This window comes from Nannospalax galili, unplaced genomic scaffold (assembly GCF_000622305.1).
Source record: "Nannospalax galili isolate Female #2095 unplaced genomic scaffold, S.galili_v1.0 scaffold278, whole genome shotgun sequence".
In the NCBI taxonomy this organism is placed as follows: domain Eukaryota; kingdom Metazoa; phylum Chordata; class Mammalia; order Rodentia; family Spalacidae; genus Nannospalax; species Nannospalax galili.
Window position 1 is genome coordinate 14,537,438 of NW_008347536.1, and position 13,266 is coordinate 14,550,703.

At 50.5% G+C, this 13,266-nt stretch overlaps 1 protein-coding gene across 8 annotated transcripts in view; it reads left to right on the forward strand.

Annotated features, from left to right (window-relative positions):
- The window catches only part of Arrb1 (arrestin beta 1), an 84,756-nt gene that overhangs the window by 61,355 nt on the left and 10,135 nt on the right, over positions 1 to 13,266 (forward strand). For 3 of the 8 annotated variants that reach the window (XM_008844245.3, XM_008844243.2, XM_008844247.3), the window contains exons 5-13: positions 664 to 890; positions 2,687 to 2,746; positions 3,526 to 3,593; positions 6,395 to 6,530; positions 7,998 to 8,082; positions 8,478 to 8,550; positions 10,112 to 10,249; positions 11,369 to 11,452; positions 13,067 to 13,090. In XM_008844245.3, the coding sequence (XP_008842467.1) occupies positions 664 to 890; positions 2,687 to 2,746; positions 3,526 to 3,593; positions 6,395 to 6,530; positions 7,998 to 8,082; positions 8,478 to 8,550; positions 10,112 to 10,249; positions 11,369 to 11,452; positions 13,067 to 13,090 (895 nt within the window). The remainder of the gene's footprint in view (positions 1 to 663; positions 891 to 2,686; positions 2,747 to 3,525; positions 3,594 to 6,394; positions 6,531 to 7,997; positions 8,083 to 8,477; positions 8,551 to 10,111; positions 10,250 to 11,368; positions 11,453 to 13,066; positions 13,091 to 13,266) is intronic. The other 5 variants (XM_008844246.3, XM_008844244.2, XM_017800885.2 and 2 more) reach the window with 3 other exon arrangements.

The window sequence follows — 13,266 nt, forward strand, 5'->3', positions numbered from 1 at the left end:
TCTCCCTCTCCACCGCATGCCAGGGGCCCCCTCTCCCCCCCCCCCCACTGACCTCTACACATGGCCTCCTTGACTCCCAGGCAGGACCTCAGCTAGTCCCATTGCCTTTCCCTGTTCATCCCACTGATTCCTTGAATATTCCAGTGCATACTACAGTAGGAACTCTGGCTTCCTCCAGTGAAAGGCAGCCCACTCTGGGAGAACTTGCCAGTGTCCTGAGCACTGTCTATCGATATGATAGCAAGGCTTGAGGGGTCACAGGGCAAGTGAGGAGGTCTTGTTTTATAGAAGAGAAGAATAAAAGGTCTGCACAAGGCCAGGGTTGGGTTGGGACAAGATTCTATGCCTTTCCTTGCATGTGCTTCTGTTCTCTGCGGTCTCCCTGCTTGTCTCTCCAACCCACCAGCCTAATCCAGCTGCTTCTGCCACCAGGATTTCCAGCCATCCCTCCTGCCCCTCCACACTCCTGGGCTGGAGTAAGCTAGGGAGGACAGAACTGCTGAGGTCCCTGTCAGAGTCCATACCATGGCCGAACTTCAGGGCACCCTGTATCAGACAGGCAGTGTGCCCACCCAACAAGAGCCTGAGACAGGCCTGTGGCCTCTGGTAGGGCAAACCAGGGCTGCAGCTGGAACTCTGGGGGGTTGTGTGCTGCCCTCCCAGGCCCCTCCTCAGTGCCCCTGCTCCTCACAGTCTATGTGACGTTGACCTGCGCCTTCCGCTATGGCCGGGAAGACCTGGATGTCTTGGGCCTAACCTTTCGCAAGGACCTGTTCGTGGCCAATGTGCAGTCCTTCCCACCAACCCCAGAGGACAAGAAACCACTGACACGGCTACAGGAGCGGCTCATCAAGAAGCTGGGCGAGCATGCCTACCCCTTCACCTTTGAGGTCAGCCTCCTCTCTGCCCCCATTCTGGAAGCATTGTCTTTGGGACACGTTGAGGGTGGGCACATGGGGTAGCAAGGAGGGGTAGCTGCCCTGAGTCACCCAGTTCCGCAGTGGATGTTGGGGCCTGGGCACTGTCACTTGCACTACCTGGTGTCTACTCTGGCCACTGTGGGCGTGTCTCTTCTACCTCTGGGCTATGCTTCCAGCACTCCTGCATCCAGGTCCCTGGAGAATGGAGGGCCCAGGGATGAGTGCAGAGAAGGAAGGCGCCTTATCTGGCACTGGGTCACTATGGGAGACACTATGTGTCTCACCTCAGACAGGTTGCCACATGCCCAGCTACATGTACTTCCACCTTCCCCACCATACCTCCTTCCAGTTCTAGGACTCACAGTTCAGGATTTCACATCTTCACATTTCTGAGACTCCATGATTCTTAGAATTAGTACAATACCCCCCTTTCTGTGAGAGCTAGAAGATGCAGGAATTATAGACTGAAGCTGGGTACCTAGTCCTCTTGCCATGTCAGTAGTTTACATCCTCTGGCTGATGCCATGAGTGACTAGAAATATTGGTAATGGGAATGGAAAGATGGTTCAGCAGTTATTAGTGCTGTTCTATCAGGTTGAGTTTAGATTCCAGTACCCATATTGGGCAGCTCACAAATGTCTGTAACTTCAGTTCTAAGGGATATGACAACCTTTTCAGCTTCCGTGGTCACCCAATGTATGTGCACATATACACACACAGACATGGACACAAAATAATCAGTCTTATTTATTTTTAAATTTTTCACTTATTTATTTATTTAGGTATTTTTGAGACAGGACCTCCCTGTAGCCACAGCTGGCCTGGCTGTAAACCAGGCTGGCCTCCACCACAGAGAGATCCACCTGCTTCTGCCTTTCAAGTGCTGGGATTAAAGGTGTATGCCACCACGATGGGCTTATCAATCTTAAAAAACAATCGGTAGTAATTAAATACACCAATTAAAATGGCAGTAATCAATTGCCTTACAGTTCTGAGTGAAGGTCAGCAATCCAAAATGGATGTTACAGGCTAAAATCAGGATGCCACAGGATGGTTTTCCTTCCAGAAGCCCTAGTACAGAATCCTTTCCCTTGCCTTTTCCAGGGTCACATTCATTGGCTCTGGCCCCTCCCCCATCCTCCAAACCTGCAGTGGTGGGTTGAGTCTTTCTCACATTCGTTACTCAGGCAGGGACTCCTCGGCCTCTTGACTCCTTTTTCGATGGCCCTCATGATTATGTGATTATATAAGGCCCAGCTGGATAATCCAGACTTACTTTCCCCATCCCAAGATGATGATGATGATGATGATGATGATTATTATTATTATTATTATTATTATTATTATTATATTATTATTTTTTGGTCTTTTTGGGGTCCCTTTATATCACATAAGGTAACAGAATCACAGGTTTGCGAATTAGTACATGGACTAATTAGTACATGGACATCTTTGGAGAACTGCCATCTCACCTACCCCAGTAGACATAATGGCAGGATCTTTTCAACCATTCAACCCTGTGAGGATGGGCTGGCCAAAGCCCTTAGGTAAAGAATACTCAAATCTTGTCTTCCTTGAGCTGTGTCTAGCCCTGTGTGGAACTTGACTGGGAGAAAACCAATATATTCCGGGGGCTCTTAGTCTGATGGGGAGATGTGGCCTGGGGACCTGGTCTGATGGGTATATAGCCATGGCCAGGGTGTGAGGCATAGGGAGAGGCTATGACAAATGTACCATGTAGCATGTTCTGTTTGTCTCCCGAACAGATCCCTCCAAACCTCCCATGCTCTGTGACGTTGCAGCCAGGACCTGAAGACACAGGGAAGGTATGTCACCCCAAGATCATCTCTCTGGGTCCAGGTTCTCATGTTCCCTGATTCCTGGCTTTTTCCTTGTGAGATACTAGACACCTAAAACTTCCCTTTCTATTGAAGTTGCCTGGGCGTATGCCTGACTGATGCTCTTTAGACAACCAGTCCCCTCATCCAAGACTGCAGATGTCCACATTCAGTGACATGTCACAGGCTCCCCTGAGCCACTCTTGTCAGCTGTGGTATTGACTGACGGAGCTAGCAAATTCTAAGTACCTACACTTGGCTTCACATAGCCCCTAGTGACCGTGTATGGAGATGGAATCACTGCTGTTTTACAGCTGGGGAAACTAAGTCTCAGAGAGGTCTTTGAAGCCTGCTTCTTCATCTGTAAAGCAGAGACGGTAGATACGGTCCCTCATGCTGTTGGGGGTCGGGGGTGGGGGGTCGGGAATGTCACACCACCAGCATAGGTCTTCATAGTCGGTGCCCTCAGTACTGCTGCCAGTAGCTGTCTAGAGGCTGATCACCCTGACTAGGCCAGGAGTCCCAAGGCTGCTTGGGTTGGCTGGTGGGCCTTCAGAAGCAGCTCTGGGGAAACTCAGTGGGAGAGGCAACAGCAGGAAAAGGTTGACATTGGGTGCCAGGGTTTCAAACCCACATTCAAGCCCCAGGCACTGGAAGCTCTCATTCCTGTCCTGTGTCCTAGTTTGTAGGATGGGAGGGTACACTGGGCATGTGCTGGGAACTCTGCCTCTCCCAAGGCGCTGGGGTCAGTATGGCCTCCTCTACAGGCCTGTGGTGTGGACTACGAGGTCAAAGCCTTCTGTGCCGAGAACCTGGAAGAGAAGATCCACAAAAGGTTTGCAGGATGCTGCTGGGAAGGGGTGGGTGGGGTGGGTGGGGAGGAAGAACAAGTCCAAGAAGGAGCTATGGGAAGTGGCTGCTCTCTGAGAAGGCTCTGGAAGGCTATGTCAGGTCATGGTGGGCTTCTTGGGGGAGGTGGCCTCAGGGCCTGCTCAGGCTTCAGCTTCTCTGTACCACTGTGCAGCTTTACCCCTCACATCCCTGCCTTGGTCTCATCCCTCCAGACGGCAGCCTTTTGGTATTAGAAAGACCCTAAGTTCAGTTAGCATTCAACAGTGTGCAGGATGTCTCCAGGCCATCCACATTTCCCCGTTTGTCTACTGAGAGTCCATCAGCCAGAGTGGAGCCTGAGTGTCATGGGGGTTTCTGAGCAATGGAGGGAAATGGAGAAAGTGAACCTGGCAGGGGGAGGCAGCTGTGGCTCAGAGAGAGGACAGTGTCCTGTATGCTCTTCAGACAGAGCCCAGGCTGGCCACCAGAAGCAGCTGGCCCTGACTTGTGGCTGTTCTTCCTGGGGTTCAGGACCTCCCAACTGTCTCTTGGCCTTGCCTCCAGCTCTGCTGCTCCAGCTTCCTGAGTCCAGTTGTCATAGGAGACAGCAGAGGGTAGTACCAGGCACCTCTTGAGGGAGTGGACCATGTTTGCCTCCTGGTGGTGACTAGGTAGACTGCAAGCATTTCTATTTGCCACCCTGGCAGCTCTTGTGTACAAGACTCTTCTCTCCTGCGTCTTTATCCCCACCTTCCCCTTAAGACCTGAGATCAGGGTAGGGGGTAGACCTCATGGCACTGTGGGGTGGGAGAGGGATCTTGAACAGAACAATGAAGAGAAGCAACATTGACAGCTGCCCCCCCCCATGGGACATCTTAAGTCTACACCTAAGATTTATTGGTAATAATAGTTGTCAGTTCTTAAGGGCTTAGTGGGTGCTAATCATGTTAATAAAGATGGACAGGTATGGACAGATTTAGTCCTCACAGGGGTAAGTGCTGTTGTCACTATTATTTTTAAGCAAATTTAGACCCCCTCCCCCATCCATGTCCCCCCTTTCCCCCCACCAGACTTCGTGTATTCTGCCGTACATGTTAAGTCCAATCCAGTCAAGCATTTGTACCTAGATGTCCTTCAGTGTAAATCTGTTCACTGGAGTCTAGTCAGCCCATCTGGAGATCATATGTAAATCATACTCTCCCTCACCCAGTAGCAATCACTCCAATAGTTCTCAGTCTAGTGCTGGCCCCCCACCCATTTCTTTCCTCCTCTCTGGGCCCTTGTTTAATTGAGTAGCATGGTTCCTGTGCTCGATGCCACCATTGCTACAAGGTCACATGTGCAAGCTTCCAGTGGCCTGAAAGTCTCTGCTTCCCTGTGTTCATGAACCAGCCCTGGCTCTTACAATCTTTCTGCCCCCTCTTGCGCAATGGTCCCTGAGCCATGAGTGGGTGAGGTTCAATATGGGAGTCTTATCCAGAGAGACACACTCTGCAGTCTCTTATTCTTTTTTTTATTTCCTGCATCAACTCCTTGACAAGTATGGGAAGGAGGTGTTGGCTCTAGTGGTCAGAGGAACTTCTAGTTAACACTCCACCCCTTCCTCTGGCTCTTATATTCTTTATGCCAACCTCTTCCCCCAAAGTCCCTGAGCCTTGGAGGGGGTGATAGGTGTGGGATGATCTTCCCCCCTTTTGTGGCAAGGCACTGAACTTTTGGGTCTCTGCGTCATCTTTTTTCCATGGGCTGTTGGCCCATTTCAGTGGGATTCCACCGTCTATAAAACACAAACAGCAAGAAGCAAGAACATCTAAACAGTGGCTGCTATAATAACTTAACCTATGGTCATAAACACAAATGCTTGGATGGTACCTTAGCAGGTGCATCACATCCAGCTAACAAAACAATTGCAGTGGCTTCCCCACTGGGGCCTTTATCCTCCCCCGCCACAAGGGGTTGGCCTGGTTTACAGTACCAGATGTGTGTTCCACTGCTAGGAGTGGGCAATATATCTAGTTGAAAATAGATCTCCCTGTTGTCACTATTTTTGCAGATGAAGAAACTGAGGCACAGGAAGATTAATTTGCTCAAGGTCATGTGGTAGGAGGAGGAGAGCTAGGAGTACACCCTTGACTCTCCAGTTCCAGAGAATGGAGGTGGCTCATTTGGAGAAATGGGGATGCTGTCCCTCCCTGTGTGCCACCAGGGTGGCCTCACTAAGTCACTGTCCCCTTACTGCTCTATCTGTCCTTGTTTCTACCCTGAGCCTTGTGGCCTCTACTAAGCCTTTCTCTCATCTGTGGACCTCCATCCCTCACTGAGCTGTACCACCTTCACTGTCCTGAATCCATACCCTGTCATGGAACGCTGGCACCTCCCAGGGAACCTGTCCCTTCTGCCTGTTTTTCACTTAGCAGGCCTTTAGCAGATGGTTGCTGAGATGGCAGAGATTGTCACAGGTGCTGAGACTGTAGTGAACAATTTAGACCAAAGGTTTTCACCTTTAAGCAGCTTAAGTTATCTGGTGACATAGGGAGGCAAGAAGTGAAAAGGGTTCCTTTTTTGCCATCATGCTGGGTACCAGGATACAGACCCAAATGAGTGCTGCTGTGGGGTACCCCAGGGACAGGATGGAGGAGGCTGGAGTGAGATCAGATGGTGACAGACCCTCTAGGATAACTATGGTTGACTGGATTAAGGACAATGGGGAGCTACAGTAAGCTTCTTGGAAAGGGATGTAGGGATCGCAGAGAAAGGGGTGGAAGCCTGTGACTTTGGCTGTCTTTTTCCCCACCCATCTCTTAGGAATTCTGTGCGGCTTGTCATCCGGAAGGTTCAATATGCCCCAGAGAGGCCTGGCCCCCAGCCCACAGCTGAGACCACCAGACAGTTCCTCATGTCGGACAAGCCCCTGCACTTAGAGGCATCTCTGGATAAGGAGGTAAGAGGCTCAGGCTCAGCAGAGGGTGGGGCTGCTCTGCCAGGCAGGGGCTTCAGACCTCAATGTCTCCTGACTGTCCTTGGGTGTTTGTGGAAGCCCGTTGGGGTTTGAAGGATTGGTAGACGTGGGCCTGTGAGCCTACCTGATGGGAGCAGTGTACCCTCTGGCAGGGTACTGGTCATTTCTACCTATATTCTGCAAATTGCTTCAGGCTGGGTGGAGATCAGCCAGATCAACAGGGTGTGGGGTGGGAGATCACATACACATGGGTGGGGGTGGGGGGTGGTGGAGAATGAACCCAGGGATTCCTTGTCTGAGCTAGAAGGCTACAAACCCTTGGGAATTCCAAACCAACTGACTGGGACTTGCTGTGAACCCAGGTGTGTCCTTCCTGGGGTGTGGGTGCATCTCCCTCCTAGGGCAGCTGAAGGCAAGGGCTGGAGGATGTGGTGGAGGCCCTTCCCTGTGAATTCAGAGCCTGTTCTATCAGTGAGCCAGTTAGTTTTCTTCTCTTACCTCTTCTGGAAGCAAATCCAGACCATCAGAGCCCACAGGGACTTGAGAAATGGCTCCATCTAACCCATCTCATTGGATAAGAGAGGAAACTAAGGCATAGATAATCTGTCCAAAGTCACACAACCATCATCTCTTATTATTGTTGTCATTACTAATGGCCAGGACAGGACTGGACTGGAGCCAGGAATTTTAGTTCTTTGTTTTTTTTTTGTTTGTTTGTTTGTTTTTTGTTTGTTTTGAGACAGGGTCTCCCTGTAGTCACAGTTGGCTTGGAACTTGATATGTAGACCAGCCTGGACTCAATTTCACAGAGATCTGCCTGCCTCTGCCTCCCGAGTGCTGGGATTAAAGGTATGCACCACCATGCCCAGCCTAGTTTAGTTTTTTTTTTTTTTTAAATGGGTGTGTGCATGGGAGCACATTTGTGTATAGGTACATGTGTGGGTGTACATGTGTATGGAGGCTGGATGACAACCTCAGGTGTCATCCTCAGGAACACCATCTACCTCCTTTGAGACACAGTCTCCCATTAATCTGGAGCTCACCAATTCAGCTAGACTGGCTGGCCAGTGAACACCAGGGATCCCCCCATCTCTGCCTCCTCAGTGCTGAGATTATAAGAGAGTGCCACCATACCCAACATTTTCTTATAATAGGTCCTGGAGATTGAACTCAGGTTCTCAGGCTTGCAGCGCAAGTGCTTTACCAACTGAGCCATCCTTTAAGCCTGGAATATCACCTTATAATACAGATACCTTTGAAGGATCTCATGAAGGAAGCAAAGGCTAATATGCTTGGTGCCTTCAGTGCCTCCTTTACACCAGTGGGAAGTGTCTGATGACCTTGGGGCAAAGGTTAGAATAACCAGGGTTTGGCAGCCTTCTTGGCTTCTCCTCCACCTAGAAAGTAGGCATGGTCCCTACCCATTCTCTCCTGTCTTCTGTCTCCCAGATCTATTACCACGGAGAACCCATCAGCGTTAATGTTCATGTCACCAATAACACCAACAAGACTGTGAAGAAGATCAAGATCTCGGGTAACTGAGGAATCCTCCCAAGGGTTGGGGTAGCATGCCCCTTGTTAAAAGCCTGGCGCCATCCATCAATAGCTGATGATATCGGGGCCTGTTCTGAGCCAAGGATGGCTTTGAAGCTGGTGCCGAAGGCAACAGGTTTACTGCTTAAGGTCACTTCTTTTCCTGGGTTTCCTGGGCTCTGGCCAATCTTCCTGGAAGGGAACACTTGGCTGTGGAAGGGAATGGGTTTTGGCAGGGCTCCTCTTTGGGTAGAGGCTGGGGTGGTGTCTACAAAAGTACCCCCTAGTGGACTCTCACCATTGGGTCAAACTGAGCATCCCCACCTCAAGGAAGCTTGAGGTGCATCCTGGGAGCTGCTTCCTGGCTCATGTGCTTGCTTCCTTGCCAATCTCTAGTGCGCCAGTATGCCGACATCTGCCTCTTCAACACAGCTCAGTACAAGTGCCCTGTGGCCATGGAAGAGGCTGAGTAAGTGTGTATGAGCTGGACCTTGGGTGTATGGGACTGGATGGGAAAAAGGGAAGCTCTGGGTCCCAGGCCCAGGCAGCTCTTCTCTGCCTGCAGGGGGCTGGGCCTCCCCCTTCCTCGCCATTCACTGTAGATAATATAGAAGAGCCTTTCAGATTTTTTTGTTAGCTGGGTGTGGTGGTGCACGCCTTTAGTCTCAGCACTTGGGAGGCAGAGGTAGGAAGATCTCTGTGAGTTTGAGGACAGCCTGGTCTACATAGCAAGTTCCAGGCCAGGTGGGACTACAGGGAGACCCTGTCTCAAAAAGACCCCCCCAAATTTTTTTTGTGTACATTTATTTATTTAGTGTGTGTGTGTGTGTGTGTGTGTGTGTGTGTGTGTGTGTGTGGTTGGAGGGTGCCATGGTGTACATGTGGAGGTCAGAGGACAACTTGCAGAAGGCACTTCTCTTCTTCCAACATGTGAGTTCTGGGGTTGGAACTCAACTTATCAGGTTTGGCAGCAAGCACCTTTACGTGCTGAGCTATCTCCCTGGCCCGTGTGGAAGAGCCTTTTGGAAGCCATTCACCTTGTGCTGGGAATTTAACTCAGTGGCACAGCACTTGTTCAGCATGCACAAGGCCCTGGGTTCAATTCCCAGTAACCCCAAGAAGCAAATCTGGGGCTCACTCCAGGCTAGCCCAGTTTGTTGCATGTACCTGTCTCATCTTACTGAAAAAGGGAAGGGGAAAGGGAGCAACATCAAGCAAAAACTGAACAGTTGAAATGGGGTTTGGGAGATGGTACAGTAGTTAAGAGCGCTTGAGCATTTGCTGCTCTTCCAGAGGACCTGAGTTCAATTCCCATTACCATGTCAGGCAGTTTACAATTGCCTGTAACTCCAAGTCCAGGGATCCAACATCCTCTTCTGGCTTCCACAGACACCATCCCCATGTCATACACATATATACATAAATAAAAATAAATAAATCTTAATAAATACTTGTACACGATGGGTAGATATGCAATACAGCAAGTAAAGGGTTTTTACACATTGATTTCTTTCTTCTTTTGGTGTATGTATATGTGGGAGCATGTGTACCATAGTGTGCGTGCGTGCGTGCATGCGTGTGTGTGCGCATGTACATGTGTAGGTGATATAGCACAACCTGTGAGGGTTGGTTCTCTCCTTCCACTATATTTGGGCCTGGAGATCAAACTCAGGTCATCCGTCTTGGCTCAGGTACCTTTGCCCCCTGAGCTATCTTGCTGGCTCACAAGTAAAGTTTTCATTGTAGAACATAGTGAGGGAGTGGCTTCTGAGCACTGAGTAGCTTCACTCAATGGTTTGTATCTAGTGTAACTTTTACAGATAAACTCACGGTTTAGCACCATGCCCTTTGCTAGCCCTGGGAAGCCCTTCTTGTGTGTGGTATTTCTTGTGACAGTGAGCTTTCTGTTACAGCTAGGCCTGGCCCAAGTGATCCCTGAATGGGTGGAGTGGGGCTAGGCCAGATATCTGGGCTGAGTTGAGGCTGGCCATGAGGAGGGCCATCTTCATCCTGCCTCCCTTTTCCCCTAGTGACACAGTTGCACCCAGCTCAACATTCTGCAAAGTCTACACATTGACTCCTTTCCTGGCCAACAACAGAGAGAAGCGAGGCCTTGCTCTGGACGGGAAGCTCAAGCATGAAGACACGAACCTGGCCTCCAGCACCCTGTGAGGACCCACTGTCTAAGACCCAGACTCCTGGCACCCACCCTACAATGGGGGTCCTACCCTCTTGGTCCCACCAGTGAAAAGACAAGCTTCCCTCTTCCCACAGCCTTGCCCTAGGATCTGTCCTCAAGAGTCTGGCCAGTCAGGGAGGCTAGTTCCGTAGTCCCACATACCCAGAAAACAGAGACCACTAGGTCCCATTTGGCACTGGGAGGGTCAAATGGAAAGAATGGTCCCTGTCAGGATCCTAGGAGGATATCAATGAGGGCTTGGGGAGGCTGGAGAGAGCAGAAAGTGAGCTGGGTAGACAGATGTGGGGGTCCCACATCAGGTACCATAAGGCCATCTAGTTACTCTTGCCCCACGAGCATCACTGAGCCCTCAGAGTTGCCCCACTCCAGCAGAGCCCTGGGAGTGTGGGAGTTCTTACCCTCCCTGATGAGATCTGGCCCTCTGAGAAGGCTTTAACCTCCATCTTCAGCACCCCAGCCCACCATTCCCAGCTCAGTCTGTTAACCCAGGTTGTCAGACCATCTCATTACCACCCCTATGGGCTACCCACTTACTATCAACCCCTTTTTCCTCTTCTCTACCATGGCAAACAACCTACTTGCCCTCAAGACCCAGATAAGGTATTACTTCCCCAGGGACACTTTCCCCTAGCCACCCTCACCCCCAACTTCTGTGAGTTCTCAGTCAAGCCCTTTCTGTCTGTGAGCTGCTGAACAAAAACTGGGTCGGAGAAATGAATCATGGAAGGGTGCTTCAGCCTACCCTCACTGTGCTGTGGGGTATGGCTAGACAGGGAAGAGGGCAGACCAGAGTCACAGAGCAAGGGCATCTTTCAATCAGATGTGGAAGCCAAGGGATTAGGCTTAGTGGTAGAGTGCTTGCCTATCATGTTTGAAGTCCTGGGTTTGCTCCTTAGTACCACAAACTGATTAATACCTGTGAAACCCAGCACTTTAAGTTCCAGCTTATTGAGGGCATGTTCTCCATTCCTTTGTTGCACCTGGTGGCTCAGGAGAGGTCAGTGATGTCCTCTATGGCACCCCATTGCCTGCCACATCCCACCCACCAGTGGGCCCCACAGACCAGCTTCCCTGTGTCTCCACACAGGTTGAGGGAAGGAGCCAATCGTGAGATCCTGGGCATCATTGTTTCCTACAAAGTGAAAGTGAAGCTGGTGGTGTCTCGGGGCGGGTGAGTCTCTGGCCAGCCCAGCACACCCTAGCCCATCCATCCTGCCTGGCCTCGCACTTGCATCTTCCTGTGGAGGAGAAATGGGGCTTGAGAACTTCCTGTTCCTTCTGGTTTCTTTTCTCTACTGATCTCAGCTCCTTCTCCCCTCCTATGCCTCTTCCTTTCTCCTCCTCTTTATCTGAGGTCTGAGCCTGGCTCTGAGGATTGGGCACAGCCTGTGGGTGTGGGGATGGGGGATTCTTAGCGTGTGCTCTATGAATCCCAGGGGCTGCCGTGCCCTTCCTCACACCTTGGGGCACAGTGCCCACCTCCACTCTTGGGAACTCAGAACCCCAGAGCTGGGTTGGGGATTTGCTAACTTGGCCATTTTATAGATGGTCAAACAGAGGCCTAAACAGTTCTCTGATTACTTCCTGAGCTTGCCTCTCTCAGCTTCAGGTCGTGGGCTAGGTGCAGAGGTCCCAGCAGAGGACCAGACTCATTTTTTGTCTTAGAGCATAGTTTGGTAGAGGCTCAGAAAAATACTTCCATTTCCTCATATATTAGGTCTATGTGTTAGACACAGAATTAAGATTTCTAACTGTCCTAGTTACTTTCTATTGCTATGCTAAAACACCGACCAAAACCAAGTTGGGGAGGAAAGGGTTTATTTCATTTTATACTTCTAGGTCACGATCCATCACCAAGGGAAGTCAGGCCAGGAACTGAAGCAGAGATCTGGAGGAACAAGACTTGCTGGCTTGCTTCCCCTGGGCACAGTCATTCTTCTTATACAGCCCAGGCCCACCTGCTCGGGCATGGTACCACCCACAGTGGGCTGCGTCCTCCCACATCAATTACAAATTAAGAAAATGCCCCACCGACATGCCCACAGGCCAGTCTGATGGAGGAAATGCCTCAGTTGAGGTTCCTTCTTCCCAGGAGACTCTAGTTTGTGTCAAGTTGACAAAAACTAACCAGCACACTAATTTTTTAGAGGGACTTTTTTCCTGATTTAGTTTATTCATTTCTGTGGAAAGACTGAAAAACTAAATCTCTTTAAACACTGAGTCCATTTATTAGAGTAATGGCTCTGAGCCAAGATTAATGCACACCCCTGAAATCCTAGTGCTTGGGAGGTACAGGCAGAAAGATCAAGAGTTCAAGACCAGCCTTGGCAACATAGTGAGTTTGAGGTCAGACTGGCCCGTGTGAAACTCTGTCTCAACCGAACAAAGAATAGTGGCTCTGCAGGTGGCAGTGTGTGATACTGACTGTATATTATAGGATATTTCTAAACCCAGTGATGAATTCTGTGTCCTGTGACCTTGCAGGACCCATGGTCTTCTCACATTCCTGGTAAACTCCCAAAGTCTTCTTTCTGCCATTAGACAGCTGGCCGGGGGTGGGGGGAGGTTTGTTACATTTTATAGATGAGGATCCTGGGGCCCAAAAAGCCTGCAAGCTTGCCTGCCTTTCAGCACCCTGGATGAGCAGCCAGCCACAGAGGGGTGGGGAACTTGTCCTTGGGTCTGCTGTGGATGGGGCTGCAGGGTGTGAATGAATGTCCTTTCTCTTTTCTCCGGCTCTGCACTCTTTCCTGACCGCTTCTTCCGCCTCCTCTGGCCCACTCAGCCTGTTGGGAGATCTTGCATCCAGGTAAAGCCCCTCCTTTGTCCTGCTTGAGCCACCTTCCTGGAGGGCCCAGGGCCCAGAGGCCCACCTGACCAGGACCATGGGTGCTGACTGGGAAGGAAGAATCTAGTGGTTGTTTCAGATCACAGGCTCAGGGGTATGCCGGAACCAGAACCATGTCCAACCAGAAGAGGGAGACA